At 47.1% G+C, this 27,754-nt stretch overlaps 1 protein-coding gene across 2 annotated transcripts in view; it reads right to left on the bottom strand.

The window, feature by feature from the left end:
- Window positions 1–216: 216 nt before the first annotated feature.
- Window positions 217–27,754, bottom strand: part of VANGL1 (VANGL planar cell polarity protein 1) — a 44,844-nt gene continuing 17,306 nt past the window's right edge. The window contains exons 5-9 of one of the 2 annotated variants that reach the window (XM_026852980.1): window positions 12,429–12,562; window positions 9,428–9,466; window positions 8,990–9,122; window positions 6,708–6,942; window positions 217–5,540 (exon numbers count right to left, since the gene is read on the bottom strand). In XM_026852980.1, the coding sequence (XP_026708781.1) occupies window positions 5,280–5,540; window positions 6,708–6,942; window positions 8,990–9,122; window positions 9,428–9,466; window positions 12,429–12,562 (802 nt within the window). In that variant the 3' untranslated portion in view covers window positions 217–5,279. The remainder of the gene's footprint in view (window positions 5,541–6,707; window positions 6,943–8,989; window positions 9,123–9,427; window positions 9,467–12,428; window positions 12,563–27,754) is intronic. The other variant, XM_026852989.1, reaches the window with a different exon arrangement.

Here is a 27,754-nt window from a genome sequence, read left to right as displayed (position 1 = left end):
TAGCAGGGACCCAGCTCAGGAGTATCCCAAAGTGATCCACACGGGTCACAGAGCAGCTGTTGGACATGGCAACTTTTGGTCATCATCTATTGGAGGCAGCAGCCTGAACGCAGAAGAATACATATTCCTGTAGGAGATTTCATGGTCCAAAGCCGTATCTTTTCAGAGAACAGAAATTTGGGGGTTTTGGGAGGTTTTACTTTTTTTTTTTTTTAAAAAAAAAAAACCCAAACACCAACAAACACCTTAAACCCAAGAGTGTTTCCTTCTTAACACAGTTTAAACACTGAACCACCAAGCCTGTCTTGAGGCTTTCGACATGTATAATGCACACACTTCTAAGGAAAAAAGCACAGAGACACACACAAGCTGAGTGAGAAAGCAGAGATCTCCACACACACCTCAGGAACAGCTTTCATACGGCAGGGCAGAGCTGAGCGCAACTGAAGAGTGGAGTCTAGGGCCAGACTACAGCATTTTTGCCAAAGACTGCAAGAATTTTGTTTTACCTTTGACAAGGGCACATTTACAAGTTTTGGTAAGCAAGATGAAATCAGCTTCAATAGGTTTCCACGTTTTGCCAGATATGGACCTTTCTGGTTTCTTCAGCAGCAAGTGTTGGAAACCAGCACATCTCAAACAAGACTTTTAAACGCTGCTTTTGCAGGGCCAGCTTCAGAAACTGCTTCCCTGCAGCTTTAGGCATAGTTGGCAACAGCAGATACCCGAGGCTTTGTGTGGAGATCCCCATCCCAAAGGAAAAGGTTAAGAGGCTCCGTGAGGGTTGGTATTTGTTTTGATCTCCCCCAAACTTGCACCTTATCACAAGCTGCCCCCAAGCTCCAAACCTAGCACCTCCCACCCCAGCAGATACTTGTTCTGCCTCGCCTGGGAACTTTGGGGAAAAAGACACAGCAAGGGGAGGATGGGAGCTGGAGTGACTGAAGTTGCTGGCAGGAAAGTGTTTTGAGGCAGAAGTTAGAGGAATAGCTGGCAGAGGCTAAGATCTGCCTTTTTCTCTAAGACCTCCTTTCAGAGGGGGTTGCTCCTGAAGGCACCCAGGACAACCCCAGGAGTAGATGACCCCACTCTATGCACAAGCTGCACCACATCAACTTTCCACACAGTGCCCCCCTTCCCAGCTCCCCTGCTGCCTACAGGGCTCTGTGGGTGGCAACATCTCCCCTGCCCCAGGGTGAAAATTTGACAGCAGCCCCCCCCACCTCCCCAGGCTGACCATGGGGGCTGGGTCAGGGACCAGGCACACTATGGAGGGCAGTACTAGGATGCTAACACTTCTGAGACCGCCGCCTGCTCTGCTCCCGTGAGCAGGAAAGGAGTCCGAGACCCAAGGTAGCCCCACCAAGCCTACGCATGGATGGCTGCAGCCACATGGCAAAGAGGAGCAAACAGATGTGCTAACAACTTGCCCAGGCCTAGCTACAGGACTGGTATTAAGGGGCTAGTATCTCCCCCTACACCAACAGAAGCTGAAAGAAATCTGACTTTTTCACTCTTTAGCCATGAAAGAGAAAGCCAGACTTCGTGGAAACCCAGAGCCGTTTCCATCTGCTCTGGAACAGTTGAAAGTTTTAGCTGCATCTGGTTTGGGAAGATCTCAGCATGGTTTTGGATTTAGGCTGTAACAAGCCTGAGAGCAAAAACAAAGCCTTTGAAGTGTATGAGCAGCATACTTGAAAGTCACAGGAAAAACGCCAACATGGAAAAGAGGAGTGGGGCAACACCAATCCTGGCTAGGCAATACAGCACCCTACCAAATGGTTCAGCCTTTAGTGAAGGATGTCCAGTGCAAGCATCTCCTCTGAGGGGGACATTTTCCACTTCACCACAAACAGGGTTGTCTTATAAACCATTTGAATGCTAAAAAAACCCTAATTCTCAGCAAGGTACAACCATCCAGGCTGGGAGAGAGGAGGGAGAATATGTGCAAGGAGACAGTGTGGATAGGAGAGGCATTTGGAGGAAAACAGCCTGCGCTTGGCTGGCAAGCCCTACAAGCCTTATTTATGCTGAGCTCTTGGCAAGCTCTGCAAAAGTAAGGACTGCATGATTTGGATCAGAGCTTCGTTCTCTGTGATTCGATTCTTACTCATTAGCTGGCTATAAACAGAGTTAAACAAACCAGTCTGCTCCCACCACTCAGCATTTTCATAAAGTCTGAATTCCTATAGATGCCACAGATCCATCTGTGCATCTCAAAGCACTTGACGACAAGTTGAGTTTAGCCTCACAACACCTCAGTGAGGTAGTTATGACATTGCTCCCCTGACTTTGCACGGAGAGGGGGAACAAGAGAGACCCTGAAAAATAAAATGTCATAAAAAACACCCTACCAGGAGTCCCAAGCCCCCTTTTAGTCTCTCCTCACCCCTCAGCAGGCTGCATCTCTAAAGAGACCGTTCAAGAGGCCACGTCCTCTCCTTCAGATTTCATCAGGCAACATTCATGCTGCTGACACAAGGCAGAGCTTGTGCCCCCCTCCCTTGACAACGTCCTTTTCGACAGCAGGCAGAAAAGGCAGTGCTGAACCACGGCGCACAGACGAGGAAGCAGATGCAGCGTGAGCACACGCCACTTCCGTCTGGCTCTCTGTGTGTTCAAGGATTTAATGCAATTAAGACATGAGTTTCCTGAGCAGATACTGTCAGACAACCCCCCTCGTGGGGGAGGGAAAAGGGGAAGGAAATCCTGGGAAAGTAAGGAAGTTTTGTGGAGGTGCCTGTGACAAGGTGCTCTCACGCACATGGCACACCCAAGCCCCCAGCAAGGTGGTTCTTGTTCTGGCTTCACAGAAATGAGCCAATTCAGCCACAGGCAGTAGCCTCCACGCAGGTGTAACTGCTCCATAGTCTTCCAAGCTAGTCCCAGTCTCTCCCACCTTGCTGGTTATGCACATCATGAAATTCAGATACTTTAGGAGAGCCAAGTGGGAGATACTATATGCTTCCCCCATTGTTTTTTTTGTTTTTAAAAAAAAGTAATAAACCAACCTATTTTTTCAAAACAAAATACTGCAAAGGCCCCAGTCAATACATGAGTTCCCAAACAGACTACCAGAAAGCCTGACTTACAAAGAAACCCAAACACAAAGTTTAGAGAAGGGAAAACTCTACCTATTTCCCATCCTTTAAGGAACACGGGCTTGATCCTATCATGTACCAAGTCATTTAGTTTCTTCACAACCCCATCTGGCACATTATGTGGAGAAGAGAGGATCCAGGTGACTACCACGCACTTGTAAGAAAGGTGCAGGACACTGCAGCTGTCACCTGGATGGGGAATCTCCACTTTGGACCCTCGCTCACCAGGATGCTCCCTTGATCCTGAGGGGACTGTCCGCAGGTGCCATTGGACACGCGGCTTCGTTGCTGCTGAAGCTGAAAGAGGCTGGACCCCCCCCGCCCTGAACCCAACACCCCTGCTTAAGGTGGCTGCTCCCTCCCACCAGCCTGTGGTGGGCACTGGCCACCATGCACTGGTGGGAGCATGGAAGCAGCTCAGGGAAGGCCAAAGGGGACAATAGGGGTTGTCACAGCCCCTGGGAAGATGCTGTACCCTGGCAATGAAAGGCACTGGCTTTACCTTGCTGAACTGAGGCCCTCTGTGTTAAGACATGGGTATTGAGGGCACAGTCAGATCCTGCCTGAAAGAGATATTTGCGTGGTAAAAGACTGAGCAGAAGGAACCCAGCATTTGCATTCACACATGCAAATCCACTGCCACAGAGTTGGCGTGGGGGTGCGTCTCAGAGGGACCTGAGTGAAGGCAGGTCACTGCCAGCCTCAGAGCTGCTTCCAGAGTCACGATGCCCTGTGCCAGCAATCGGAGTTCAGGCACCGCTTCAGGCTCATCATTAAAACATAAAAACCTTCCAAAACCCCACAGAACCCATGTGATGCTGAAGTTGCACATGAAAGCTGGACTGATGGGCAAAGGCAGCCTTACAAACAAAACTGCACCTCTTGGAAGCAGATCCCAGAACTGAGCAGAAACTCCTGCAGCACAGAAAGACCAAGAAAAGCAGGTAGATTTTCAACATTCAGAAATAGTTTGGTATTTCTTAACTACAGCTGAAGGCGTACGGTGGGAAAGGACACACTGCAGTGTTTCCAGAGCACAGCAGTTCTCCAAAGCAAGTGCACGTGGCAGAGGTCAGCCCTTCCCTGGCTCCTCTCTTCAAGGAGGGAAGTGCTTTTGCCCGTCTTTTCCTCCAGACACCCTTGAAGCCAGCTAGAGAGGGAGAGGCACATTCCTGCCTGCACCCCCCCCTTGCCCTCAAAGAGGCTGTCAGTCATAGGGAGGGTCTGTGATTTATCTGAGGAGTAGCCAGCTACTTACCTACCCTGTCCCAGTGCAAACATGCAGCCCTTGCAGGTGCAAAAGAAAGCAGCAGTAAGGCAGACCCCGAGGGGACCGTGGCTGGAGAAACATTCAGAAAGCCAGACAGAAGGGGACAGAAACAGGGAGCCTTGGGAGTGCCCGACAAAGATGCAGGCAAGCAGGAGAAAGGAAAGCAGGTAAGAGATAACAGGGAGCTGTGTCACACACAGTTTCACTAACAAGCACTGATAAAAAAAATAAAATTTTGAAGAGCTGCAAGATGGGCTGATCCAGTTCAAGACAAAGCAACTTCACAGAGACAGAGAGAGCAAAACCATCCGCTACGCTCATACAGGTACACTGACAGAAGAGGGCACATGGAGAGGAGGAAAAGAATAAAAGTCTTCAGTCTCCACATCAGGTGGCTCACAGAAGCAGCCCTCTCCTACCCTGACTGTGATACCCTCTCCTCCCTGAGTGAACAGGGACTGCCATGCCCTGCTGCAAGCAGGTTGCTATAGCAGAGAGAGGTGGAGCAACGCGCTCTCAGAAACAGCTACAGGTAGCAAAAGCAGAAATACAAAAGCGCAGGGCGTAAGGCAGCGCTCCAACAAAAATACCAACGCTGCAGTCGTGCGGAGAAAGAGCAAGCATGAGATTTACAGTATGCCTGGAAAGGGGCGTGGGGAAAGAAAAAAAAAAAATCTGTTCTGTCTCCAAGGCTGAGCTAACCGAGCCAAGTCACCCTGTCGCCTCTTAAGATATTTCTTCTAGATAAGATATCCCAGCTTCCCCCTCCCTTTTCCAAATAAAGTGCAGATGGTCAAATATTACTGGTCCATCATCTGCCAGTTTCAGTCAGCATTGGGGAAATTAAACCCAAAAGCACAATATTGAAAAAAAAAAAAAATCCCCAGACAACCCACCCTCAAAACCCCTTAGACTGAAGTCTCAGACTGTAAGCGGAGGACAAATTTATGAGACTTAGGGTCTATGAACTCTTCTGAGAGTTTGATGAAGGGGATTTTCTTCACATTAACAACAAGGCTGAAGTCCAAGCACTTGAGGACAAACACGATGCCATCTTGTAACCCGCTTGTGACCGCTTCCTCGCTGACGAGTGTCCACTGCTTGGAGAACCAGCGATCCCTGTCGTACTGGAGGGTTGGGCCCGGGTTGAGGTAACGCTCCAGGAATGCCTGCCAAGAGAGGGACACACGTTAACGCCAGCCCATGACTCGCTCTGCATCAATGCTTTCTTCCCATCCCCACATACAGCTTCATGAGCACAGGCTTGCCACACTGCAGATTGTTTCAGCTTCCATGCTTCAAGAGACATCCTCTCCCCAGTCCCTCCCAGCTTTTCAGACCCCAGAAGCAGACACAACCACCAGGAGATCCTCTTTCAGTCCACCCCAGCAAACTCCCAAAGTTACAGCCTCAACTTCTGCTATCAGCACTACCCTTGGCAGCAGTTCAGTAGAGTAGAGGTCATTTCTCCCCTACCAACCCCATAACCCATCCCAGAATTGCAGTCCTAGACAGGCAGATGGGAGAGCTAGCCCTCCCTTCTTCAGGCCAAGCTAAGGCAAAAAGCAGAAGTTTCCATGTTTACAGCCTGAGGCTGCAAAACTGGAAGTGGAACAGGGAATGTCGTCTGACATCTCTTACATTTTAAAGTCTTTGCATTCTTAATGGCAGCAGAACTCCCCCTTGCACACCTAGGTGAGGGCTCCAGTGGATCCCAGTGAGAGGGTACTAAGCCCCGTCTCCTGACAGCATTTCTAACATAGTGAGTCCTTGATCAATGCCCACGAGTAAATTCTCCCATTTCTAACCCTTCTCTAGGATCACGGGGTGTTCTGAGAGGGGAAGGGGGACAGTGGGAGGGGGATTGTGTGACCTGTTTCCCCCATCATTCATTCCCTCCCTCTGTCTGCAGGTCAACAGTCACAGTCAGGGCATTAAGCAGCAAACTGACATTTGACCAAGTGGCCCATGAATGAGAAACACTGGCAGACAGACAGGCATTTAGGCAATAATTAGAAGCAGTCCACAATGCAGCACTGCAGAAGGGACATTAAAAAAAAAAGTCACCATCTCAAACATTTCTTTGGTACTCCCTGTGTTGAACTGGAAAGAACAATTCCCTCATAGACACTTTCAGATAAACAGAAGATGCTTTAGAGGAAACACTGCTTCCCTTTAAGACCTGATGCAACCTACAATGCACTGACCATATCACAAACAACATCTACAAAAGCATCAACTCACCTCCCTTGACTATTCTCTGTTTTGCATGCACACACAGATGTGCCATCCCTTTTCCCCCCTCCTTCCTGCACCAGTGTTAGGGAAAGCGTTACCTTTGGTGTCATGTTATTGGTGATGCAGAAGGACAAGTGCTGCAAGATGCTCTCCATACTGTGGTACTGCTGCTGGCGTGTGGTGCGAAGGTACTTCTGCAGAGCTCTTGCCATGGAGGGGAAGATTGCCTGGGCTGCTTCTCGGGGGTCCATCATCTCTCCTGGAGATTTCTGCTGTTCCTCTGCCTGGAGGCGTTTGATGTGAGTGAAAGCCTCTTCTACTGCAACCACAAGCCTGCAGAAGGAAAATCAGGACATCAAGAGCCATAACAGCAGAGGTAGGATGGGTCTGTGGTTAAGGCAGAGCCTGGGAGTCAGGATTTACAAGCTCCTACTCCCATCTCTGCCACTGAGTCACTGCCTGCCATCAGGTAATCTACATAAAACATTTGCCACTGATGGTCTGAGGAGTAGAGAGCAGCTTTTCTTTCCTTGCCCAAGCCATCCAGCAACTGAGGGTCATAAACCAGGGTTAAGACTTTAAAAGCCCAAGTGTCATACTTGGTTCTGCCAACACAGCATAAACATCAGCTACAGGACTCAAACTAAGACACAGCTGCCCTTGTGTTTAATGCCTGTCTTTGAAAACAACGGTTTCAGCACACAGTATCACAGTGTGAAGCCTAAGGACAGGCAAGCAGTCGGGAAAAGGCTGACTATAAACTAACATGACCCAAGACACAGACTGCTCCGAGACTCTCTGTGCTCACAAGCTGCAGTCTGATAGAATTTACACCAACCGGGTACCAAACTGATGCTGAATGATTGCTCTGCACCCTTCTGCACAGTGATGGGGCTCCTGTCTTCACTCCTAACACTGCAGCTAAAGACATTCTCTGCAAACTGTTCCCGGCACAGGTGAGCAAACACCAAGACCACACCATAAAAAGGCAAAGAGATGCCATATGCCACTTGCAAGTTAGCCCAGTACTAAGTAAGAAGTGTGGGAGGGGGATACACTGCAGTTAGTGAGGTAAAAACAATGATAATGGAAGAGTCACTCAGCAAAACTCTTTCACCCCTCCAGACAGTGCTTGTTTCACACTAGATTTCCATTCAAGTCACCAACTCCTGTCCATGCTGCCCTCAACACCAAAAGCATCTTAAAGCCAGGGGAAGCTGCCTCACGACAAGAAGAGCTATAGCATACTGATCAGACTACATATGAGGAACAGCAAGAGAAGCCCTGACCCCTGTCCGTTTTGTTTAATTGGACTTGGGGGAGTTGGGGGGTGTGTGTGTGGAAATCAGTTTCTAATCTCCTCATGTCTCTGCTGCAGCTCTGATCTTCCTCCTTGGAAACATCTGGCCTGATATTCTAGTGACTGATAGCTTTCCTCTAAGCAGCTGTTCTAAAGAAAATCATCAAGCAAGAGAGTCGTGTCTGAGTTCAGATGCTACACTGCACAGAAATGAAAATTTAAGTTCCTATTGCTCTGAGGCTGGAAGAGAGCCCGAAAGACAACGGCTATAGAGCACAGGTCAGACCAAAGCAGGCTAGCAGGACAGGGGACACTGTGCCAGCACTTTCTCAATGAAACATAAACTGCCAAAACAAAACAGAAAACAAGCCAGCTCCTTCCAGTTACGGCACATTCCTTCCAAACACCGCTCAGTTCAGGGATATCTGTCCATAAGCAATTTGCCTCAAACTGTTAAGTATGTTAACTACAAACGGTAATTAGGCTCCAGAGCAAACAGAGGCACTATCTTGGGTCATCTCAACAAAGCATCAACTCTGCAGCCTAAACGTGACTGGCAGAAAACATACTTGTGTCCCAAAATAAAATGTAACAGCTCTGGTCATGTCTTTCCTCCCCAACTCATTGAAAAGGGCAATTGAACTGCCCCTTTTTACTAAAAAATGTTGCAGATTTTCTGCAAACACAAAATAATCTCCTCGTCCATGAACAGGCAACACCAAGTGCTCCACCGATCCTGTCCCTGGATTACTTGAGCTGAGATGACAAGCCCGGGCATGAGGGAAAACAGTGGGATTTCCTACAGCAAGTAACTATAGATTTGTTAAGCACTGAATTGTTCCCTAATCCAAGACACTGCATTAGCTTATCTACATAATATGCATGAGCTCTGCTTTATTGCATGTACTTCAGATAATTCCAGTTGCAAGCTGTCACCACCCCTTATGCATCTGGGTTTCATACGCTTCTTCGCCACAACAGATTTACAGCCAACCCCCAGTCCTTAATCACAGGTGTGTCCCCCTCTTCGCATCAGCCTCACAGCATCAAGGAGCAGCACTCAGGAAAGGATGGCTTTACCTTGCACGGCGTTTTTTCACCCGGCGCTCGTGGTCGGCCTCTTCATAGTAGAGCTCGTTGTGACTGGAGTCCCTGCGACGGGCTGCGGCCGCAATCATGGCACGGGATTGCCCCGATGCATTGTTACCTGGGCCTTCAGGAGATGAGGACGAGCGAAAAGGAGACAAGAAAGGTGGTGTTACTGATACAGGGCAGGGGCTGGGACAGACCAGCACCCCACAGCATCTGTCACAAGTGCTCTGTGGCTCCAGCCTTCCCAGTCAAAGCTATAAACTCTTCCCCGATCCTGACAAGCTCTGGTAGAAACCCTGCTAGGCAGTGCAGGCTTTGGAGAGGGGGCTTTGGCACGTGGACAAGGGAAGTTAGTTGGGATGAAGGATCTCATGCAACACAACACAAAGGCAGAGGTGAGGCGCGCATGCTAAGGATGCAACTTACCACCCATTATATATGTTTTCAGTTTGAAGGCAAGGACAGCTGGAACACACCACATTTCAGCAACAAGACAGTGTGAGAGAACAAGAAATGATGAGTTGGAAAGAGGAGAAAGACACACAAGAACATCATGAGACGTGGAGATGAATGAACGAAAACCAAACTCCAGTTACACGCAGAGAGGAAAAACAGGATGCAGAGATGGCAGTCACCTTTAGCCAAAGCATAAGGTTTTCCAGAAAGGCAGATGCTGTCAGAGCAGCAGTCCTGCAACAGGGTAGGCTGGGGTCTATGTGTGTAGCAGCTTCCCATGGCACTCTGAGCAGCACCTGCCACTGCAGCTTCTGTTGCTGTTAACAGATCCTACACAGCTACAGAAACAGGGAAGCTGCAGCCTGCTCTGTAACACCCGGACAAGTGACAGCTCAGCTGTCCACTACAAGACCTTAACTAGTGACCTTAAAATACAGTAGCAGGTTCTGCAGCTCCCCCATGAAGCTCACAGCTCTGGCTGTTTGGACAGAGAGAGAGAAACAAACGTTGCCCCAGAAGAGTCTACCAACCCTTGTATCTAGATAAAGGATAAAGGTGGGTCTAACCAGAGGGAAAAAGGAAAAGTCTAGGACTGTCTCCAAATCACTAAGAGCTGCTTTTCTGACTAACTGCTCTGAAAGCCTATACTCTCAACTGGCAGTGGTTAAGGCCAATCAATTCTGCAGACATGCTTAAAATTGTTCTACTCATGCAAGGGAACTTTTAAAATGTTTTCCTAAAAAGCACAAACCAGATTCCAAGACAGAATCCTGAAGCCCAACAGTGGGAAGGACAAACATTCACACAGACAGCTTAAGAGTCACTTAAGACTTAGTTTGACAGCCCTGAAATGGAGAATATGACTCAAGGGAGACACTAGCTCCCAAATTTAGGTTAGAACTGTAATTTGTGTTGGTGACTACCCCTGGCAATGAAAATGCTGGTTCTGAAGGTGAGCCTCCCCACTCTGTATACGAGAGATTACATCAAGATGTTCTGCCTTCCCAGCTGCTCCAGTATCAAATACAAAAGCTGCCAGTAAACCAGGCTGCCTTAATAGCATTACTGTCTTTTCACATGGAGGGTGTAAGAGACTGTCAGGATGCCAAGGCAAGCTGCAGCCAGAACTACACTCTGCTTTGTAAAATGGATGGGAATCTTCTTAAGGACATGCCTCTAAGCCTGAGATTTCCATGTCCGCAAAGACAGCGGCACTGCACAAGGAACAGCCCAGGCAACCAGTACTGCTGGAGAATGCAAAGCATAGCTTTCAGGCCCTGGCAGGCTCATGAGCTTGACACTTGGAAAGGCCTGCCAGCCAGGAGCTTGCTTCTGGTTCCTTCTCTTCCAAAGTTTTGTGACCTAGCAGCTCCTAAGCTACTATTGCTACTAGACCAGCAGTTTTTCCTCTGAGCTTGGGAGTCCTGTTGTCCCAGCAGGTACTGCAGGAACAGAGACCCTGTCACCTTCTGAAGAGATGCTGCAGCACAGGAGAAGATGAGCCAGCTAGTAACCAGAATGGCACATCCTGCAGCCAGCCAGGAGGGCCACTGGGTTTAAATGGTGTGCAGACACCTGCAGGATCCAGAAGCCCTCTCTTTCTACACACAAGCCTCACAGAGTGAGCAGCTGGAATGAAAGATTTCACCTCTCGAAAAGTGCTGAGCAAGTCTGTTTGCTTCCCCTCTCCAACCTGAAAGCTTCTTCACCCCAGGCAGCAGGAGACACACAACAAAGCCTGTCCCTCTCTCTCCTGTCTACTTCCCCCTTCCTCTGTCAGGATAGGGACTTCTCACCAAGGATCTAAACCTCCAATTAATTTTACAGACTCAGCACTGCTGCATCAGGTTTGGGGAAACATTAAGAATAAGGTCTTTGAAATTTATGAAGTCACCAAAAATGAAAAAAAAAAAAAAAAAAAAAAAAACAAAACCATCATGTCTCATGTTTTCCAATGTGACTGATATTTTTCATATTTCAGTTTCCACACCTTGCATGCAGAACTACCTTGCCCAGCTAAGTCCCTTCAGTCCCTTCCAGCTCTCAAAGCCTTTCAATACTAACAAATTCACAGGCAGGATGTGCTTTACTACATCTTGCCACAGGACTTCAGCCATCCTTCACCATCAAAGCTTCCCTGCACAACTTCAGCTCTTCCATCAAAGGAATGCACACTTTTATACAGGCTGTGATGGCTGGGCACACTCTGCTTATCAAGCCCAGCTTTCACTGATAGGGGTTAAGAGTGTCAAATGATTAAGTGCAGTTTTCACTGCTCTGAGTGTCCACAGGGATTCACCCATCCATCCTCCTGCCGGCCTCTTTAAAGCCCGAAAGTTTGCAACAGGCTTGTAAAATGGCAAAGCTCAAGGGGGATAGTTATCTGCCTCTGAATTTCCATGAACTGCTTCGCATCACGATGACTTGGGAGCATGGCCACACATATGTCAGGCTCAGCTAATTTAGCGCTAAGGCTGCAGGCTGACAAGCGCTGCTTTTGCTGGCAACCTGCTGCTTACAGAGTTGCTTCTTCCCACACTGGTATCGACCTCCTTCACCTTCCTGAAGGCTGGCTGTGGAAGCAGCACAATATACGACTGGGGAACTCATTTAGGTTAAAAGTTGTGTTTATTGTACTATCAACAACCAAGGAGATGACCCAAGGGTGACAAAAAGCAGAGGCTGCTTAAAACAAGCAGTGGTGCTGAAAAGCACTTGTCAAGCCACATAATAATTAAGCCTGACCCAAAACTTGGCCATTTCACCTGGCAAAGACAAAAGCCTTATTGTGGGCTAAACACATCTGCAAATTCATCTGGAAGCATCGAACTCAGCACTGTCAGGAAGATTTCCAGCAAGAGACAAGGATTTGGCAAAGCAAAAAGGTGAGAATGTGTGCATAACAAAGCATAAAGCCAACCCAGCCCTTCCCCAACCCACCTAGTCTCAGACTACATTTTACCTCACTTACCATCAACATTGTAGACTTTCAGGCCAGCCATGTGCTTGGCTGCACGGGATTTGGAGGCTGTTAACAAGGCTGGGTTGTAGACTGTGAAATCTTTGTAGTAATTTTCCAGAACCACCAGTGCAGCTCGCTGGATGCTAGGGGAAAAAAAAACAAAACCAAACAACATAAAATCCCCCAATATGGAACAAATTATTTTGTTTCCTTAAAAAAAAAATAAAAAAGAAAAAAAAAAAGAGGTAGCCACATTATTTGGAACAGGGTTGTCACGCCCACAGAATTGTGCAATAGGCAGAACATTAATTACTCTCTCTAGGACCTGAAATTTCATTTGAGATGCAAGATATATGTCTCTGCCCTCACCTCAACAGAAGAATGACAGGAAATCCCTAAACAAGGGCAGCACACAAACTGAAGCACTGGGCTGCCTGAGTATGGGAAAACACAGAGCAAGAGCTCAGCCTGCCTCAGCAGTAGAATAGCTGCGACACAGAGACCTTGCCCAGGCTGAAGATCAGAGCACCACGCTGGTTTTGCTGTAGCTGGCTGGCCTAGATGGAGGGATCAGCTCAGGATGGATGCTTTTCCCTTTGAGTCATTTCCAGCCGCACCTCACAGCTCCTCAGATCTCCTCCATCCCAGCACTGACAAGAGCCCATCTCTCTTCAGCTTTCACAGCAAGATAAAATCACTGCCTGAGGAGTATGGCTGCCAGAGAAGGGATTACCTCAGTATTGCTTGTTAAATCCCAGGCGAGGGACAGAATAAGGAGAGTGACACTCCCTCCATCCCTTTGAAGGGATGCCTCTACATAAAATGATGACACATGGGAGCAAAACAGCACACGCGCCAGCAGCAGGAAAGGCTCAACCCAGAGCTATCTTCCTTTCAATCACTTCAACAACAGAGATGTCTGTAGACAACTGCTACCAACAAATAGGGCAGTATTTCAAAACAAGCCAGAGCTATGGTGTCTAAAATGCCAACACACACGTGGGATCTAGGACACAACTCTCTCCCCACTGCTATGGCTCCACGCCCCAGCGTGGAGTCCGGCCGGCAGCAGATCACCAAGATCACCGATTCAGCCAGCTGGAGTTTGCCAAGAACCCACACTTAATTTCATTTTGAACCCACAAAAGTTTTAAAGGGAACTGCCAACACATTTGTTGCCAGTTAATTGTAAAGTTTACACTTACCAACACCACCTCTCCTAAGGAAAGCAACCAAGTATTCTCACACATGTTACAACATAGGAAGAAAGTATTAGGAGGAGAGTAACGTGGGAAAATAAGACATCAACAAATTAAGACATAAATTCAGTTCTCAGCACTGCCACTGATTCAACACATGCTCCTGAAGGAGCAGTTTAAATCTTCCTGTGCCTTGTGCTAACACTAAACCTCTGCATCACACCCCAGTAATTTAAACACACACTCCCCACCACCACCCTCAGTCTCCAGCTGCCCCCCCTCCCACTGATCAGTGAACACAAAGTGTAGATGCCAGCCCATTCAGAAGATTGAGAGAAAAACAAATCCAGACTTTTTCACCGTGTACTTTCGTCAGTCAGTATTATGGTACAGCACCATACATTTCATTAGCTGTATACCTTTCAGATGATGAATTGAGCTTTTGAAGCAAATTCCATCTGTTTGGTGGGGTCTTTTGCATCCAGCTAGAGCATCTTAAAGCAGCTTTACCTTTCAGGTGACGATCCTTCGTATTTCCTCATATCAGGTTTGTTAAAAGTAGCACTCATCTACTGAAATGTAACAAAAAGCCACTACTTCATCAAGGAAATAATTTTCCTTTAATGAAGTAGTACAGACTGACCCACTGCCACAGAACAAATGAAAGTCAGTTTATTTCTCACTGCCAAACTTCTGATTTCTACTTTGAATTTGCTGCAGCTTAAAAACAATATTTCATAAAAAGTCATGAGGCAGCAGCACACATTCCCCCTTCTGACTGCATTCAAACATGACCGAGTTTTTCCATGTCTGCTTCCCATAGAGTTTCATCTCAAAATGCAATGTTTGGAAAACTAGGACCAACTGAATACAAGAAGACAAAAATGAACAGTTATACCCTGCTAATACACCGCACTCAGACAGTGTTGGGACTTCCATCCCAGCAGTGGGAAATGTCAGGGAGGTATTCCATTGACCAACTAAGCTCTATTAGGAGAAAACATAATGCATCACAGGAGAGAGTAATTTATTTTAATACATACATATTTTCCCTGGACCCCACAGAGAACATTATCATCAGGATGCCAGCCTTCCCCACCTACTACCCCTTCCATTCCCTCACTAAACCCACCCCACCAACTCACTGCCACATGTACCCAAAATCCAAACGCAATAAAGCTTTTACATGTCTATAAGCAACCATCATTGCCCTGAAAATTAAAGCCCAGCTATTTTTTTTTCACCGATGAAAACTGAGTACAGGCTCAGTCCCACATAAGAGATACCCCAGTCACACAGAGGGTCTGCTCTCTAGGGAGAGGATTGCAATTAAACATCAGTTTCCTAAATTTCTACCAGGCCACTTCTGTTTTCCATGTAGTCTGTCCTAACCACGGCAGGTTAGGAAGACAGCTGTACTGTGACTCTTCAAATTTTCATTTAAAGAACAAAAAAAAAAGAGAGAGAGAAGATGCTGCAGACAAGAAAATTAGAAGGGTCAAAATAATTAGCAAAGAGCAAGGAGAAGGCTGAGTCAGAGCCTTCCAGGCTGCGTTGCTCAACCTCTTCACCCACATCAAGGGGAAGCCTCACCCTGCACAGCACAGGACAGCCGGCCCTGCCCTGTACGGGAGCTGCAAAGCAAGAGGACCCCTAGTCTGACCAGGCACAGCTGTCCCAAACAGGGCAGAAAGGGACCCAACACACATGTGCAACTCAACATGCAAGGAAGAGGGTAACTGCAAGAAAATAAGGATCCAGAGCAGCCCTGAGGAGCGAAGCAAAACGCTAAGGAAGCCTGCTGTCTCGCAACAGAAATTTAGGGGGTTTGGGGACTTTTCACTGCAGGGCAGAGCTTCTGCTGCCTTGTGAGCAATGTGAAGGGGATGCAGCAAGGCACCTCTCCACCCGCACACCAGGTCCGATGGGAATGGTAACTGGCAGCTTTCCCGGAACCCGCGCTCAGAGGCTGTTTCCGTGCGGCAGTGTCTCGGGAGGAGCTCAGCACCGCGTCAGTCACTGCATTCATTCACCCCACACTTCAGCAAACGGAGGCTTTCCTTCCGTTTATAATTTTAGAAGAATGGGGAGGGGCAGGAAGAACATGAACGGAAAGTCTCAATGCTTAACTGCCTGTTTGGAGAAGAAGGTCAGAGTGAGGATCCTCCTCCTGTCCTACAAAGAGGATCTGGCAGCCCACTATTTCAGGCATTGTAATAAACTACGAGAATAGAGAAAAATGTTATCGGGACACAGAAAGCATTTTCATGCAACAGTTCAGACTCAAAAACCTGTGACATGAGAAAAAAAACCCCAAACACCTCTCGCACAGGACAGTGGCCTACTGGAAACCCTGTTTTCCTTGTAGGCAGTATCAGTAAGGCTCTACATTTTGTTGCTTTGCATTTTGTATAGTTGGAGGGTTGCTTGATTTTTTTTTTTTTTTTAATTGTTACTACTACCCTGAAGGCGGCCATGTCACAGCACACTGCCAAGAGGGAAAGCAAACAAGAAGACGCAGCAGAAGCGCAGAGTACCTCAGTGGCATTTGGCAGAGAAATGGCAGAGTCCTTTACAAACAGTAATGAATTAACTTTTACAGGGCATCCAGGGAAGTGGAGGAAGGGACACGTAACACAAAGGCAGCAACTATTGCCAGGTTTTCTTCTCTCAAAAGGTAAGTCAGGAACAGTTTTGTCTGAACACTTGCTGCTATACAGGATTTTGATATTTGAGGTCTTGCCATACTTTAACTCAGAGGCCATTTTGGCTTTGTATTTGCCTTTTGTGACATAGCTACACTAATACTGAAATTGGGTTTTTTTTAGAGGCTTTCCAGGAAAATGAGCCAGTGCTATGCTGAGGCAAAGCACAAGGAAAGAACCCTGTTTATATAACCAAAATACTGGCTTTGGGCCCTACTCATTTCTAGAAAAACGTTTTGAGTCTTCTGAAGTGGTGGGAAAGGGTTAGTGAAAAAGAAAAAAAATTGAAGCCACACCTCTACACCCGAAGTTGCCAGTAGACACACTAGGGTCAAACCCAGTAAGCTGCAGTCCTCATTCACATAGTTTTAGCAGTTTTGTGTTTTCTGGCTAAGCTAGAAATGTGACCTGTCATGGTACTGTACCAACCATCAGCTAGACATTGCCAATCATCAATGGCAGAGGAGTGCCTTGGGCTTTTGCAACAGATATAAATTCACATTCAGAAAGAGCTGAGCTGTTTGCTACCAGAGCACCCACTTCCCTACCTTGCTACAGAGGCAAATCCTGCAGCATCAGAGCTTAGGGTGAGTTACACACCTAAAATCCACAGGGATAGTCAAGACAGCCCTGGCCCTTGCTGTGCTAATTGAGGGCTGAGGGTAGAGAAAGACTGGGGTTATTTAATCAAATGGTTCCCAACACAGACTCCTCCAAACAACATCTTTTTGTGTTCTCCAAAACAGACACAGTACCAAAACAAGCCAAGGTCTCTGGGCACGTAAAATACACGCCACAGCCAATTGGGAAGGTTTGGCACCTCAAAGAGAAGCTGAGCAAAGACTGCACAAAGCAACTTTCCACACAGAGCCAACTCTGCCTTACCAGCTGTCTCCAGTCTACAACTGCATAAAGCTTATCTACTGCAAGAGATGCTGAGGTCTCCTGGAGTGCTGAGTTGCTCATCCACAGCACTTCTTACTCTCTAGAAGTGCTGCCAGCTCATACCCAACAGGCTTAGAAAACATCTGTGCCTTCCCAGAAACACCCTACAACCACATCTCCCTCCCAGAAAGCCCTTTTCCTTCACATGCTCTTTTGCTTGGCGCAGAGCTGAGGCTCAAGTTCCTGGTCCTTCACCACGCTTGACTGCTCTTCCAAAGCAAAGTCACCAGGACCAAAGCCTTGGAAATAAAACTGGAAATAGACAATTGCAATTAAAATGCCTCCCACATCAACATCCGCACTGAAAACGATTATAGAAGGTATTTCCACTATCCTCTACACAGATTTGTTACCCAGCTCTGCCTACTGTAGCTAGGGCTGAGGCCAGCACAGGCTGCCTAGACAGATGCTCCCCAGGCAGCACTGCCAGGCCAGTGGCTGTCTCCTGCAAGCTCCTCCAGAGCACGAGAGATGTGGTACTCACTGTCCTTCCCAAGCAGCACCTCAGAGCAAGGCTTGTGCAAGACCCAAGGTTGTGCAAAAGCGCTTCACAGCACTGATGGTAACACCAATGCCTTAGATACAGTTTTGTCCTCTCCGGTAAACAGCCAGAGCCAGATCTCAGCAGAGATGCCAAGACAAGAAACTCCTTCAGCAGCTGTGGCCAAACAAGCAGAGCAGAAAAATGTCTTTTGATCATCTTAACTACAACACCATTTCAGTTTGGTAGAGTGAAGAGAATAAGACCGCAGCCCCTAAGAACAGGAAAACCACATTTTCTTGTCAGACAACCACAACTGAAGTCTCGGCTCAGTTAAGGCAGGCAAGTGTGATCCTCACCCTCCCTGGAACAGGCACCGGGTGACAGGGACGCAGTGAGTTTGTTTTAGATACCAGACTTGTGGCATTTGGTCAGGCAGTGAAGAGAATTTGCAAGGTCAGGCCTTTACTGGGGAATGGAAGGACACCTCAGCATAGTAACAGGTTGTCACTGTGTCCCAAGGGAGCAAATATCCATTCATTAAGGGTGCAATTTGGGCTCCATATAAAAACACACACAGGGTTTGTCTCACAGTTTTTCAGCAACCAGTCCCTATCAGTTCTCTTCATCTTTAAAAAAAGTGTTCCCGTCCATCCCCAACACTGGACATCTGAACAACTGTCAAATGGATGTTGTTAAGTTTAAGGGTAACACCAGTCCAGTTTCTAGCCACAGATCTCCCCTTTTGTACCCTGCATGGTCCAAGACACGGTGCTCTACAAAACACACACTCTGTCAAATCTCCTATTTTGTGAGACAAAAACCAGAATCCACACACCAGCTCAGCAACACTGGTTCAGCGCTGATGCAGAAGGGATTTCAGTGTGCAGATTTTCTGAAAGAGAAGGGGACAGTACAATTCGTTTTCAGATGTGTTTTTTTTTGTTTTCCTCAACAGCAGTCTAGCCCAAAACTGTCCAGTATGGCCAAAAAAGGATCCCTGCAAGCCAACTACTAATGTTGCTGTTATGGCTGAATCTTTTTATTTGGAAGAGCTGTGAGTACAGAAATGGGAGCTTTTAAAATAGAGGATTTTACAGGAGGGTATGACCAAACTTTGGGGGAAAAAAAAAAAAATCTACTCCTTTATGGCCTATGACCCAAACAAGCTACTTATTTAAGCCTCCCTGATGAACCCTATAAAAGTATTCCCAGACCAGTACTAAAAAGATGCTGCTACAGAAGTACAGAGTGCTAAGTTTCAGCAAGCAGCTATAAAACCCCAGTAAACCCACAGGCATGCTCCCACTGCAATTCTCCTGAGAAACTTTCCAGCCTGATACTTCAGGAACTTAACTGGTCTTTAGGGTACCAGCACACAGGCTCAATGTTTTTCTCAGTCACCATTATTGGTAGAACTTCAAATTTCAATAAATGCTTTCCCAACAGCCACACTGCCCTCGTTTCCGCTTCAAACAGCTGAAGGTGGCAGCTATTATATTAGGACAAAACCCCAAAACTAGGGGTAATTTATAGTGAGGAGGAAGAGGAGGAGGATAGTGCAATCCTCTCACTCAAAGAGTGGTCCAAAAGGACCAGTAATATGATTTACCAGGACAAGACAGTCACGGTGCTGAGGCCAGATACTGTGACAGCACCACACTTCTCTTCCTCAGTAACACAGTAAACATCTCACCTTACAGTACACAATACCAAGGGAGGCAAGGATCATAGGGACACTTGTTATCTCCAACATCATATTCAACAGATAGAAAATGAAATAAGAAATAAGCTGCAAAAGCCTAATGTGAGTTTTAGAAACCATGGAGGTCCCAGAGAACCAGAAGAGCTTCCTATGGGATGGGGGTACTCCTTTCACAAGAAGGTAAAGATTTAAGCCCTTACTGAACTTAAGCTTCTTCCCAGGTTCACTGTATGCAGTTCTAGGATGCAATGGGTCAGCCTAGGTAACCAGAGGGGCTGTCGTCCAGCCCCCTTGCAGAACAGCAAAGGGGAGTTTGTTAGCATGTGGCAAAGGTACATTGCACCAGTTACCTCAGCCCATCCATTGGGACGGGTACACGTGAGTGTACAAGAGCAGCTTCAGGGGCTGTATCTGAAAGAGCAGCTTGTGAAAGCCTGAGCATGCAGCATGACAAACCTCTCCTCCAGAAGGCTGAGGAAGTCAGCTGCCAGGAGAGCGGACTCCAAAGCAAACCACTCGTATTCTCCTATGCCAAGACCGTGGCTCCAAGAGGAACAGTGTGTGTGGTGGGGTGTTTTCAAGCACTTACTCACCATGCAGATACCTAGCAGAAGCACTAAATCCAAACGGTATAGCTCATGGATTAGCCAGTGGACAACAGCAGCTTTCAGGCACTAATACTTGAGCTGGATTTCAACCAGTTCCTCAGACACCCACAACCACACACAGATGTCCCAACAGCATTCCAACTAGAGACATCCACTTCCTTTGATCATACATAACACATTCAAACAGGCAAAGGCGCTACCTTCTCATCAAGCAGAGAGTGAGCCACTGCTACACCTCAGTGCCCCAGGGTCTGCTGCAATGCAGAGAAGAAAGACGAGAACAAAGGAGCTGCCTGTGTCCAGCCATGTATCTGCCATGTCCCAGGTGTGCACAGTGAACCAAACCAACTCCTGGCCAGACACCCACACCACAAGCTCAACCCAGCACCCTCAGGAGCCAGTCGTAGTTGAATTGGATCTGGAGAGCAGCAACTACTGGATCCATATGCTCAGAAATGGTTTTTCTAAGCATGCTGCTGGCACATCAAGCAGTCTGCCTTCACACCACCGCTTTGCAAAGTGGTGGGATATCCTCAAGGGAGCTAGTGAGAATACTAACTTGCTTATTGAGGAGGGAAAAAAAAAAAAAAGAAACCCAGCTTACCATCTGCTCACACTGAATCAAAACCAAAGCTGTGAAAGGCCTGCTTTATCTACTGAGCAAATTGGCAGGTTGGGAAGGAGGACAGTGAGAGAAAAGCACAAAGGGACAACTTAAGCGAGGAGATGATGGGAGGAAGCTGCTGCTGAGCTGTCCCCATGAACCTGTGCAGCATGGCAGATATAGGCACAGCAGACAGACTCAGGGGCAAGCCAGCTTCCCTGGGCACCTGTGGGTGTTGCACCCAGCTGCCAGCAGCCCAAGCAGGCTCCTCTTGTCCGCACCCAACTCGACACAGACTTATGACCGATTTGAGAGAGTCAGGGACACTGCTGAAGTAGATCTTACTGTAGTTGCCTCCACAGTTGAGCAGACTATTGAGGCCCAACAAGCCCTGTGGAAGGAGACCTGTGTGGCTCAATAACTTAAGAGACCAGTCTCACAGCTGGAGATACAACTCTACACTAAACCCACAGCAAGAAGATGCCATCCATGTGGAACACCGTGTCCAGATCTGTACCTTAAGGGACATGGCCTGGGACATGAGACCTGTCTCATGCTCGGGCCACAGCTGGTCCCCTGCAGGCCTCCGGGGAGGAGAAGCAAGGACATTTCTCAAGCTCAACAGAAAATCACACTTTTGAAGCCAAAGCCAAGCATCACTCTGCCGGCAGACTGCAGAAACACAAGTGTACAACCTACCTCCTCATGTAGGCAGCAGCAGGACCACTTTCAATGAAACAAGTACCACCTCGAGATGCTGTCCTGCCTCTTTCCCTCCGGCCCATTGCACCTTTCCTTTGCCACCACAAGCCTTTGTAACCCTTAAGCACCAGAAGAGCGGTTAAAAAGACAGCAGAAATTGAGCTGGGTTAAATAATCCAGGAAGAAAAATATACACGTAAATGATAAAGTTACATAGATAACACAGAGGTATAAATCACCGGTTTCACCATTCAGATCCCTGTGCAACCAGACAAGATTTCTTTGGGAGGGGTGAGGAAGGATCAGTCTGTTGACAGCCTATTTTTTTGCGGCAGCATTAGTTTAAGTAGTGATGTGAAACCACGATCAAACATTTATGTAATTGAGGGGTGTACCGAGTATTTGAGAGGCTTAACCTCCTTCAAAAGTTTCTACACGCTTGAGGTTATATTTAGGATTTAAGGAGTTTCAAAGAAGTCAAGGGCGACAGGATGACACCAAGGTGTACTTTACCTTCCGAACATGGGAGCTGGGAGCAAGACCAAGAATCTACCCTGAACGCAAGAGTGAAACAGGCACTTAGTGCAGACACATAAGGGATGAAATACCAGACTCCCTTGAGTCCTAAAATACAGGGCACCCATCAGCTTCCAGCTTAAGCTTGTATCCTGCTCATGAGTCTAGGAACCTTGCAAGCAGCCATAATACACAGTACTCTGGATTACCACTCCCAATCCCTGGGAGTAGAATAATCTGTGACAGCAATGCATTTCCTCTTCCCAGCATACATGTACGCTATGCCTCTGATTAGTCTGAGACTCAAAAGAGGAAAAAAAATATGCAGGAACTGGCAGGTATGGCAAGAAGTTAAGAGTCTGCATTTTCAAAAGATAATTTAATGCCCGACCACGCAACAAATAAGGCCAGAGTCTTTAGACAAGGAATTCTTCAAGTTACATTAATAGCTATGAAGTAAATAAGGGTGTTTTTTTTTTCTTGGGGTGTGTGTGTTGTTTTTTGGAGGGGTTGATTAGGGTTTTAAGGGAAAACTAAGAAATGCTATTTTAATTCCAAAGAAACAATGGAAAGGAAGTGTTCAAAGCTTCCACTGGCAGCAAAACTTCTGTGTTCTAACAGGACTATACATTGAGATGCTGCTGCCATGAAACATCCGTATTCAGCTCTCATTCCAACAGCAGCCTGGTAGGGTGCTCTCTCAGGAAAGAGGACCACCTCTTACTTGACCCGCAGCAGGGGATGGGATTAACGCAGCCAGACTTTAAATGAAGTTTGCCATTTGAGTCAATAAAGCAGCTTTAACTTCTTCTAGGATTTCTCTCAACACCTCGGAGTGTTATTTCCCTGCAAGGCTACACAGACAGGCCTGAAGAGGCAGCATTGATACTATCTGCTAGCAGACCCTTGCATGCAGAGGACTATCAGCTCTCAAACTACAGCTCAGCCCTCCCTGCCCAGCATCCCTCCACCACAGGGCACCCCGCACACAGTTCCATCCCAGCAAGCTTTGCACAAGCAAGAGCTGCCTCATTTTATAGCCAGCACCCAGCAACCCTACAAACTACACTCAGGCTGCAGGGACATGGTCTGCAGTTGAACTAAGCATCAAAAATCCAGCCCCAACAAGGATGCAGATGACCCTGGCAGCCCCCAAACCACAGCTAAGGTTCTTATTGCTGTGCCACGAGCCCTGTTTTGCTGTCAGCCAGGGAACAGTTCTCCTCACACTCTCAGCTGAGGTCCCCACTTGACCTAAACTGTACAAGGGGGATTTGAGCACAAAGGTTAATTTAAGGGGAGGGAATGCTGGAGGGACAATCAAAGTTATAAGCAAAAATATTGCCCACAGTTTTGTGGCAAAAGCAAACAAAAAATGCCATTCTTTTACTACCACCCAGCTCCCTATTATTTTTCTTTTTTCCTTCAGGGTAGGGTCAGGCATCAGCTTCCAGTGTTCTTGGACCATTACTTGGTTGTGCTGTACAAAAAAAAAAAGTAAATTTACAACTTCTTGCACTTCTAACAAAAAGTGAGCCTCCTCCTTTCCCCCAAAGGGCACACAGCTCACTCCTTTGCAGAATATTTCTGTTTCATCATTCACCACAAGAAACAGATGTCAAAGGTTGAAGGGGTGGATATTTTTTTTTCTTTCAGCATTTGAAGAGGATCTTCATGGCCACAAAATTTGTTCAGCAGCTTTGGGAGACCATCTGTCTCTGTGGGTGGTACACACAGGCACTTTGTGGAGGGCACCAACATCAGGGGAAAAGAAATTACATGACAAACCCCTTAAGTACAGGGTAAGCTGGAGCGCATGCTGCTCTTGTACTTCTGGGCAGTGTTGGTTTTGAAAGACAAGCCAACAAGAAGGGAAATCCCTGCAGATGAAACCAATGGCTTTTCCTCCACACCATCTCTTTCAGAAGGACAAAGCCTACCAGCTCCCCGTACCAGCCAAAGGGATTAATAATTGATAGCAGGCCCTTCACTTAAGAGTAAGCTTGTAAACTTTTAAAGTATTAAGTATTTAAAAAATGTGAGACCGCTCCAGGGTATAACAATCACCCTCCACCAGTCACCATTGCTGCCTGGTGCATCTGCGGGAGCACAAGACAACTGGTATCTGGGCTGCATTTAGTACTCCCAGCTCTACACTCTTCCCCATAAAAAGGAAAGGAGAGGAGAGGTGATGTGTGCACAAGGGGCACTGGGCATGATAGAAGATCAAGATCAAACAAGGGAGGAGAGTTAGAGATGACCGTGGGCACTTCAGTTCCCTGAGCTCTGTCATCTCTATCAAAATGAAGAGCAGCTCCACGTGTAAAGCTGTATATAAAATCTTCTGAGAAGTGTATGCAGAAAGTCAAGGGGCTAGGAAAACATGTTCCTTTCAGAAAAGCAGAGGCCTCACAGGCTTGGGAGACAGGCTTTACCACACCAGAAACTCCCAGATGAGCTGAACGTGCAGTCGGATACTGACAGTCCATCCTGCTCTGCCCCAAGTAACTAGTCCTTGCTGAACTTTGCTGACAACAAACCCCATGCACCACCAAACAGACTCTCATAAAACAGAACAAGACACCATTCCCATAACTCATCTGGAGCATCAAAGGAGACCATTCCCTCCTCAGCAGGGAACCGTATACATTCTTTTTTCAGAGGCTAGTGCAAAATTCCCTTCTGCAATTCCAAGGGTACCTTCATGGCAAGAGCAATCGGGTAAACTGCAACACTATCCTCCCGGAGGCAAGGCGGCAGACTCAGGCAGGAGGGGGAAAGGTATTGCCTGTGACTAAGAATGACTAAGAATGAAGTTGGAAGTCTTTTGCCATTAAATCATTATTAGTTCAGCCCCACTTCTGACTCTCCTTCACTACTCTATTGCACAGGGTGTTTAAATGCTCAACTGCCCATGTCACAGAGCTGCAGAGTTCTGCAAGCTCAGGAATGGTAGTATGGGGAAGCAGCTCAGCTGCAGAGATGATGAGTTGTAAAAAGGTGGTTGTAAACACCCAGTTATGTGAAGGGCTGCTGGAAAGACATGGGCTTGGAGGTCAAGTCTGACACCTCTCAGTTAGTGCTAAAGAAGATGCTCTGGAGCAGACCCCTCAGTTTCTTCAGGAGCTTCACACCTGCTGATGCAATTAACACCCATTTAGCCAGCCATCCCAGAAATTCTTGGGAGGAGAGACTATTCAATGCTGGTGCTCATCAGCTTTGGTGATGGGCGGGGGACACTCACAGAAATGCGCATCAGGGTGACTTGTAGAGATTTCAGGACAGAGAAAACGCATTCAGGAAGGAGGCTAATTTTGCACAGGCTTGAGGCTCTGGCGACAGAGCTGCTCTTCAAAGTCGCTAGTCTGGGGAACATGCTGTTCTAGGAAGCTCCTGTAATCAAGGCAGCAGGACAGTTAAGAAGATGTTTTGCTACAGAACAAGGTAAAAACTCATCAGCTCAAATCTCTTTCATCACAGCCTTTACCACTATGGAAGATGGTGAGGGCTGAAGAAACCCCAAGGAGAAAGGAGGGTCAGTGTAATTCCTCTAGTACCTGGGAATGCAGACCAAGCCAACTGCACACAGGGTAGAAGAGCAAGCCCGCAAACCCAGGATGCCTCCGCTGAAGCTTAAACTTTTAGAACAATGTAGCAACATCAAGAAAGATGTTCTTTGTGTATGTTAATGCCAAAGGCATCTCTAATCAGAAGACAAGTAGGTAGCCTTCTTTCAGCAGGGACATCCTGGAGTGATTAGACCTTGAATAAGGTACATGGCTAACTTGGCAAACTCAAGGTCCACGTGTCCTTAGCTGAACTATTATTATTATAATACTAAAAATCATGTCTATAAGGCAAGAAGACCCTTGCCCAGGTGAAGACCCTTCCCCTGAGCATGCGTAGTAGTAGAAATATTATATCAGCAGAATTATAATCGTCTATAAATTACTAACCAATCATGATAGAGAGGATGGACTTTGAAAATTATTAACTCTGCAAGTTTTGTGTATAAATACAGTGCAAAAAGTCCCACTGGTGTGCTTGATTTATGGGAGACCACCAAGCACCTAGGCTTATACAACCCTAAAATAAGTAAGGAATGTCTCTCCTGAGTGTGTGATTATTGACCTACTGCACACTGGGAGACGAATCTGGTTTTCAGACAACACCTGCAGTGGGATTTAGCTGGATAGGTACAGCATTGCTCTAGGTGGGCACCAATGTTTGTTCTGCTGTCCCACTTCTGAGTGCTTGACTGGAAACAGAAACAGCCCACAAGTGTATGGGATCAGCCACACTACAGATGACCAATGCCACTGGACACAAGTTAGGAATTTCCTTTGCCAGGAAACAGAAAGATTCCTGCCTCAGGCAAGAGATCCAGCTTCCTAAACCCATGGTTAAACTGACACATCTCACCATCCTAAAAACAAAACCAAAGATGCCTACATGCCATGGAAGCCTTTCTCTTGAGCAGTAGGGAGATTTAAGACAACATAACCTAGACAGAAGTGTTGACACAACTCGAGGCAAGAGCACTCTGTGCAGTTCAAATGCTGACCAGGTGTTCTTCATTAGAAAAATTTCACCCTTAGTAAGGGGAGGCATATTTGCACAACACCACACTGTAGCAAGATCAGGTGTGTGAGGCTTACAAATGCAGTCTAGAGCTTGAAGAAGCTTATTCCTCCTGCTTAGCCCTCTACACACTCCCTCACTAGGCCCCAGTGGCACCAAGGGTCACAAGACAAGAGAGCACTCATCAAACTAGATCAGTAAATACTGACAGCCTAGAGATCAGTTTTACAGGAAACAGTTTCAACAGATACAAGACTGCCAACACAAAGCAGCTGGGTCAAGAGTGGCATCAGCCTCCACCACACAATCCTGTTTCAGATCTGGTTTGTATTACAGGTAAGGGCTCACACACCACCTAAGAACAGCAATTCTGCTGCCTCCAGTTCAGCTGGGAGACAGGCTAAGTATTTTCCTCTTCCACAAAACATCTATGCATCTACTTTGTGTAAGCCACGAGTTTTCTCAGCAAGATACTGATAGTTCCTGCAGGGAAGATACAGGCTCTTCAGAGACAGGTCCCTGCTATGGGGAAGCAGCTGCTCTGCCTTCATGGATTTTTAAACCACAGTTCAGCAAACATCCATCCAAACGCAGATGGGTACCATGGGCACAGGCAATGCTCTAACAGACTTTTCCCTTACAGAGCTGCTATTTCTGAATACTGAGCTTCTCTTGATTAGAGAACGTCAACCAGCTCATAGATGTCTGCAAAAGCTGTACCCTGATTCCAAAGCCATACGGTGACCTCTCCGCTAGCTTCCCAGCCAGCTGGCTCATAAAGGCAAACCCATGCCAGGAAGGGCACAGAAGAGTGAAGCATTCAGTACTTCATACAGACTGACATGACAAACTATCCTAGCCCTGTTCCTCATATCCCTGCTGCAAGGATGAGCAAAAGGGAGGAGAAAGACCCACTCTTAGACATTTCTAACCTCAGAAAACCAAGACTATACCAGAGCCCAACATTCAGTCTATATGTAAGATCAGTAATTACCACACGCGTTTGAAGCCATTCATTTTCTTGAGCTGTCTAGACTAGCAAAGCTCTAGGGTGGGAAAAGAACATTCACTGGAGAGGAAGGGAGTATGTTCAGCACCTTAACTACAGAAAAGGAGCGTTTTCTCCAGCAACACCCTTTTCCTACAGTTTGAGCCACCCAGAAGGTACTGAACTGTGGATGACAGATGCCATCATGTCCCTATATGTAGGGACAAACCAAAGCCTCAGCTCACAAAACTTTCAGCCTTTCAACTGAAAAGTTACCTACTGTCATCCCGTCCCTCCCCCC

This window comes from Athene cunicularia (assembly GCF_003259725.1).
Source record: "Athene cunicularia isolate RWA chromosome 1 unlocalized genomic scaffold, athCun1 chr1_part1, whole genome shotgun sequence".
NCBI lineage: Eukaryota > Metazoa > Chordata > Aves > Strigiformes > Strigidae > Athene > Athene cunicularia.
Note: the sequence above shows the minus strand (reverse complement) of the source record. Positions and strands in the feature narration are given on the sequence as shown.